The 7,635-nt window shown below is 28.3% G+C and overlaps 1 protein-coding gene across 1 annotated transcript; it reads right to left on the bottom strand.

Annotated features, from left to right (window-relative positions):
* Nucleotides 1-4,526: 4,526 nt before the first annotated feature.
* Nucleotides 4,527-5,203, bottom strand: LOC131656685 (non-specific lipid-transfer protein A-like). The gene is made up of 2 exons (XM_058926328.1): nt 4,820-5,203; nt 4,527-4,709 (listed from the first exon to the last, which is right to left on the bottom strand). The coding sequence occupies exons 1-2, from the start codon at nt 5,170-5,172 to the stop codon at nt 4,700-4,702; spliced, it is 363 nt and encodes a 120-aa protein (XP_058782311.1). The 5' UTR covers nt 5,173-5,203; the 3' UTR covers nt 4,527-4,699.
* Between the last annotated feature and the right edge of the window lie 2,432 nt (nt 5,204-7,635).

Below are 7,635 nucleotides of genomic sequence, written 5' to 3'. Positions count from 1 at the left end.
GAACCAGAAAAACTGCAAGAAAAAAAGAAGCACATAAAGAACACAATTTATTCATTAAAGGAATAGACACACCTCTAAAACAAAGCTCACGTTTGGTAGGAAGACTATTCAACAACAACCTCCAACTAAAAAGTTTTACATGACTCGGAACACGCGCTTTCCAAACCTCTCCTAACTTAAGAAGACACCTATAAACTGCCACCAAATTATGAGCTTTTAACTCATAAACCCGCTTATAACTATTCTTCACTAAAAAGCCATCCACATCCCTCCACGACACCACTTTATCCAACTCCGTCACATAAGGATGAAAGTCTTGTAACATAGATAACAAATCCAACCATTCCTCCTTATGGTCCTCGGAAAGATGAAAATCAACCACCCCCACATCCCAATGCCAAAACCATCCAACCAAAACCCCTTCGGCCCCACTTTACTCTCACGAGAAACACAAACCTCATTGACATGAGGAAAAAGCCCATTCAAAGGCCTCGGGCCCAACCAACAATGATCCCAAAAAATAATCTCCACCCCATTTCCTATTTTACAAGAAATGCTAGCGTGGAACCAAGCTTACTCTCCAACCCGAAGATTGTACACCTCTACCACATCCCTCGACCAAAGCGATGATTTTAAAACATTATGGTGAACCTCTCATCCAAGAAGATTTACGAAACAACTCCCATATCAAAAATTAATAATATTCGACCATAAAGCTTCCTTATCCAAAAAAATTGCCATCCCCACTTTCTCATCAAAGGAAGGTTAAGATCCACCAAACTTTTAACCCCCCAAACTACACTCATCTTTAGAAAAACACACGTTATCCCAACTAACCCAGCACATGTTTCTCTTACCATCAACAATACCCCATAAAAATTTCTTTTAATACTCAGAATCTACTCCAAAATACATAAAGGCACTTTGTTAAAGGGCAAAATAAAGTTGGGAATGTTGTTAAGATTAGAATTCAAAAGCATTACCAGCTTCCCACCCGAAGAAATGTTATTTCCCCTCCATGAAGAGAGCATATTCTTCAATTTAGCAATCACTAAAGACCAAGTAGCTTTGTTTCTATGATTGGCCCCTACTTGAATACCAAGAAAAAGAAACGACAATTTTCTGACTTCACAAGTCAAAAAATCGGAAGTGGCATTAAGGAAAGTCTACTTTAAGTTCAGACTGTAGATATTACTCTTGGTCAAATTAGTACATGAACTAGATGCCAACTCAAAACCTCAAAGACTTGCTTTACTGTACCATAAATTTAACCAAGAGCCATCACGAATAAGCATCGAATCATCAGCAAATTGTAACATTTCAATGTGAATAAGATCATTGAAATGAAAACCTCTAAAACTCCCAAACACACACGCATTCCTTATCAACCCCGCCAACCCCTTCGCCACTAAAAAGGATAAAAATGACGATAATAGATCCCATTGTCTAAGCCCTTTAGATGCCATGGAATCACCCGTATGATTACCATTCACTAAAATCTACAAAGAGCTAGAAAAAACGGTCACTTCCAACAAAAACAACCACTTAAAACGAAAACCCATTCTATAAAGAATGTAATGTAAGTAATCCCAAGTCATAATCATAAGCCTTTTTGATGTCCAACTTCACCACTAAACACTCCTTGAACATTTTAGCATAATCCAACATCTCATTTAAAACCAAAACTCCATCCACCATTTGCCTCCCTTCAATGAATGTCGTTTGAGAAGGAGAAACTAACTTCTTAATAACCACTTTGAATATTGCCAACAAAAGCTTAAAAATGAGACAATACATATAACCCACAAGATAAACAGGTCATAACTCATCAATGCCTTTCGAATTATCCGTCTTAGGAATCCAAGCAACAAAGGAAGCCGTAACTGCTTTAGGAAGAATGTTAATGTTGATTCTCCCCAAGGGAAAATAAATGTATTTGTCTCGGAACACCATATATTAGTAAGTTCAAGAATCAAGTTTTCATCCACTACTAGAAATACACGTATTACCTGCGGAATTTGCTGCGGAAAGTATTCCGCAGGTTTACCTGCGGATTTTCCTGGGACTTTCTTAAACAACATAAATTTTCCTCCGGATCCAGAATTGGTAGAAAATTCCGCAAGATTACCTGCGGATTTTGCTGCGGTTTGTATATTACAAACAGTAAACGAAACAATAATGCAGAATCCGCAGGAAAGTTTCCTGCGAATTTTGCTACAGATATCTATTTTATTAAAACCAAACTATTATACAGAATCCGCAGGTAATTCCGCAGGAAAGTTTCTTGCGGATTTTGCTGCAAAGTTAACTATTTTCTTAAAATAATAGTAATGTTTGTCTAAATTTTTTTAAATAATTAATTATTATATTTAATGGTTAATTATTTAATATTATTATATTAATTAATGTTTTAATGTGAATTGTGTTATTTTTAAATTTTTATCTTATTTTTTAATGAAATAAAAGATATAAAAAATTCGAAAAATAAAATTAATAAAAGGTATTAAAATATTTGAGAATGGGTATTGTAGAATTTTTTTATAATAACCAATTTTTTAAAAAAATCGATAAGTAATTCATATTTTAAAAATATTACCTCAATAATCATGTTTGGCCATTCTATATTGCGCCTCCCATTTTTTTTTTAAAAATTCAATAGCCCGTGAAATTACAGTTTCTTACAGATTTACCTGCGAATCGGACATTAAAATATTTTACCGTAGGTAATTGATTTGTTTTTTTTTAAAAACGAAGGTCGCGCCATATGGAATAGCGACTACGTGAAAAACACCCCAAACTTGGTTGACAATTTCTCAATGCATCCCATAGATCTTTTAGACACCAAACAAAATTTTATTTAAGCCCCCAACTTTCGTAGATGCATCTGCGGAAGCACCTTTTTTAAAAAAAAACTTTGTGGGTATTAATTAAAAAAATTAAATAAATATTAGTTAAAAATTCCTATATATATATATATATATATATATATATATATATATATATATATATATATATATATATATATATATATATATATGACAAAATAGATGGTGCACTGACACTGTCAATTATTTTTACACTGTCAACTAATGAAAACCATGTATCCTGCCAACTATATATATTAACGCGAGTTAATAGTATATTAGAACAATACAATAACATAATATAAGTCACTTTTCAACAATATAGAAAAACAATATATAAAAATAATACAATAATACAACAACAACATTATCAACAACACAATTACAATCTCAGTACAACAGCACAATAACAATGTAACAACTACAACAACATTATATAAAATTCTTAATAACACAAAAACTATTACATACCCACCCAATCACAACAACATATAATATTAAACCAAAAAAAACTATTATTATCTTGACGAAATATAACATTCAATCACAATCAAAATAACAACATCAATCCTTAAAACTACTACAAACATAAAACATAAAGTTTCGGGGTTTAGAGTGTTACATAGTGGTATCAGAGCTGGACGGTCCGTCCGATCAGGTTTTTGTATAATGTTTTTCCCTAACATGTGATATGTGTGTGAAACATGGTCGAAACTCGTTTGTTTTTCTAACCGCTTGCTAGTAGAAACGGGGTTGAGACAAGTGAGGGAGAAGCTTCTACTTCTCTAAGGTGTTTCATTGGCAAATAGATGTATTGGTAAATTTTATAACAAGAGACAACGAAAATAAAAAATGGATGAAAATTTTGCACATGGGAGATGTCACTCTTCTAATCGCAAAAGGAGATAAACCTAATAGAAGTATAGTCACTAAAATTGTGAATTCTTGATAAGAACAATGTTGGTTCAATCCAAAACCAAAGATGAGTTTAACTCACTATTCTCAAAAAGAAATATTTTACTAAAAATCAACATTTTTTATTATTTTTTTCACATATATGGACTTGCACATAGAATTCTTGTCTTTCTTTAAATATAGAAAGTCAAAAAAAAAAAAGAAAAGAAGAAATAAAACAAAAAATTGAAAAGAAAGGACACCAACATCCGATGCAAACTTAATCACAATTTAGGTTAGAAAGTAAAAGAAAAAACCTTTTCTTCGTGTGATGGAATTATACAAATGATCATTTTCTCTTCCAAATCTTCTAACATTGATCTTTTTTCTATGATAATATTCACAATTTATATTATATTTTCTTATCTTTTTTTGGCATATGCTTTTGTCATTGATCCTCTTAGTCTTTAAATTGATTCTTTATCATCCTTGATAATTATGTCCTCATCAAAAAAAATTTATGAAGGATTATAATTTTGAATAAAACTGTTGCCCAAAAAAGTCAACAAAGTGGTAGGAAAGAACTACTTACGGTAGAACTTATGCAAAAAGTTGACTTAAACTCTGCGTTTGAGTATTTTATTTAATCTTTAGTTTGAATAAATATATTATTTTATTTTACTTACAAAAGTTGTCATAATTTGTTTCCCTAAGTAACGCACTTTCTACTTACCAACCATCAAGCAATAACCCTTTAAAAATAAAAAATAGATAATAAAAATATGACTTTATTTTCCATTTATAAATTTCACTAAAAGACATCAACTTTTTCAGACGGCTTATTGATATAATCTAACTCTCCATTATAGAAAGATTAACAAAATAAAAACTCCTCCATGTAGTTCTTCAAGTCTTATTCACGATCTAATCCTAATGTAGAATCATTCAATCCTGGAGATTTTTAAAATAAATAAATTAGAATAGTAATAGTAATAATATTATAGAAAAACAAAATATTTTAGTGTGTATGAATTAATAGGAATAGAGGAAGAGAAACATACTTGCTACAATCAGGAGAAGGACTAATTGGAAAAGGCAATTGAATGTGACAAAGTTGTGGAAGTTGTGCAGCCCTGTCTGGTTTAACTCCAAATTTAGCAGAAGCATCTTTGAGACACTGGCAGACTTTTCTCTTAATAGGAGTTGTGTTTGCCTTATTGAACAAATTTGTAGCTCCAGTGCAACAGTCAGCAGACGGTGTTGGTGGAAGAGAACCTTCCAGAAAAGGTAGACATGGCCATAGAGATAAAATTGCCTCTGAACATGATACATCATCCATTTCACTTGCATGTAATGTTGTCGTCATCACCATGCATAAGACCAACATTACACCGACAGTTTTCTGGCTTGACATCTTAATTTCGATAAGTCTAACTTTGGTTTTTCAATTGAGTTTTGATTATGATTTCTATCAAAAGGCTCCTTAATTTATAAGCAGAGATGACTGTTAACTTTATGTCGTAACAACTAAGCGACTTATTATTTTATTTTTATTTTGATTTAATGTCCTATTTAAATATTATTTAAGTGATTAATCATCCTAGTTATTAAAATCATTAAAGCATTTAAAGAAAAATATTGTTTTAAGTCTTAAAAGAAGAGTTTGAAGATAATGCATAAACAGTGTAAACCAACATTATACATACAATCAATTAATTTTTTTTACTTGTCACGCCATATAATTTAAAATTAAAAACGTGTTTTACTTAAATACATGTCTATCATTGGTTGATAGTGTAAAAATATTTAATACTGTTAGTATATATTCTTTTTTCTTTTGAAAAAAATATAGTATTCAAATTTTTCCCAACTCAATTAATTAGTACATGCTGTTGAGCAAGCATATCCAAGTTATGTCTAAAATAAAATAAAAAATTTATTATTTTTATTTAACTCATATCATTTTCTAATATTCCCTTCCATCTTTATTATAAAATAAAATTTATTATATAAATTTGTTAATATATTTTATCTATACATGCGTAGTTCAAATACATTGATTATATAATAAATTCAAAAAAATAAATTAAGTAATTTCAATATATTGATTATATAATAAATATCAAAAATAAATTAAGGAAGAGATACAAACATAAAACATAAAGTTAAGTAAGATAGAAGAAAAATATGAATTTATGTTTATCTTATTTAAGTAACATTATGGAGTCAAACATAAAATAAGGAAGAGATAGAGATGGATAAAGAATGAAAAGACAAAAAAAAATTAAGAAAAACTCAGAATTTTAGAATTATTTTTAAACATTTTAAATTTGGAGTTAAACATAAAATAAATAAAAAAAAGAGATAAAGATGGATGATTAATGAAAAGACAAAATTAAGATAAACTTCACAATTTTAGAATTAGTTTTAAACATTTTAAATTAGGAGTTGAACATAAAATAAAAAAAACATAAAAAGATGAAGAATTAAAAGAAAAATAAAATAAAATTAGAATAAATTTAAATATTTTAAAGTTAAAATATTAAATTTGGAGCCAAACATAAAAAGAAAATAAATAGATAAAGAAAGATAAATAATGAAAAGGCAAAAAAGATAAATTTTAAAATTTATGAATTAATTATTAATATTTTAAATTTGAGTCAACCATAAAATAAGGAAGAGATAAAAAGGAATGAAGAATGAAAAGAAAAAAATTATTAAAATTAAGAAAACATTTATAATTTTAAAATTATTTTAAAATAGTTTTAATTTAGGGTTAAACATAAAATCAAAAAGTGATAAAGAATGAAAAGACATAAAAATATAAATAAAAATTAGAATAAATTTTAAAATTTAAGAATAAAAACTTTAAAATTAGAGTCGAACATAAAAAAAGGTTTAATTGCAACTTTAGTTCCCATGTTTTATCTTTTTCTTGATTTTGATCCCTCCATTTTATAAATCACTATTTTAGTCCCCTTATTAAGTGTTTTGTGCAATTTTCATCCCTCTATTCTGGTTTTTTCTGCAATTTTAAGCCATATTTTAGTCTCTTTTTCAACAGAAAATTCAAAAGGGGACTAAAATAATGGTTTTTAAAATGGAAGGTCAAAATCAAGAAAAAGACAAAATAAGGGGGCCAAAGTTGTAATTAAACCAAAAAAAAGAGATACAAATGGATGAATAATAAAAAGACAAAATAATTAAAATTAAAATGAATTTTAAAATTTTAATATTGGATTAAAATTAATTTTTTTGGAATAAAAATGATATAATAGAAAAGAAGAAGAAGTTACAAATATATACAAATTTTGAGTCAAGCATAAAATTAGGAAGAGATAAAGATGGAAGATGAATGAAAGACAAAAAGGGAAACAAAATTAAGATAAATTTCATAATTAAAAAATTAATTTTAAACATTTTAAATTTGGAGTTAAGCATAAAATAAGAAAAAGATAAAGATGGATTGAGAATAAAATGACAAAAAAAATTAAAATATAAAATTTGAAAGTAAAAATATTAAATTTGAGTCAAACATCAAAAGAAAGAAAAAGATAAAGAAGGATGAATAATGAAAAGACAAAAATGAATTAAAAATAAGATAAATTTTAAAATTTCAGAGTTAATTTTTATAATATTAAGTTAGGGAAACTAATTATAGCAATTTGAATTTGGGCGTGCTCAAACTTTTCCCTTGAACAATAGACTTCATACCAAGCAATGTTAATTAAACTCTTGCTTTGATATAGGTGAGGATTCACACTCTCTAGAATATTGGAGGCACAAAACCATATTTATCATTGCTAACTGCATTGACACTCCAATATGTATAAACTACACTTAAAATATACCGAGAGAGGTAAAAGCAAAAATGGTA

Source organism: Vicia villosa, linkage group LG3 (assembly GCF_029867415.1).
Source record: "Vicia villosa cultivar HV-30 ecotype Madison, WI linkage group LG3, Vvil1.0, whole genome shotgun sequence".
Lineage (NCBI taxonomy): Eukaryota > Viridiplantae > Streptophyta > Magnoliopsida > Fabales > Fabaceae > Vicia > Vicia villosa.
The sequence above is the reverse complement of the archived record's forward strand: the minus strand, read 5'-3'. Positions and strand labels throughout refer to the sequence as shown.

What these genes read in the sequence shown, in the direction of transcription:
- LOC131656685 (XM_058926328.1), bottom strand. Translation starts at nt 5,172, where the DNA reads ATGTCAAGCCAGAAAACTGTCGGTGTAATGTTGGTCTTATGCATGGTG.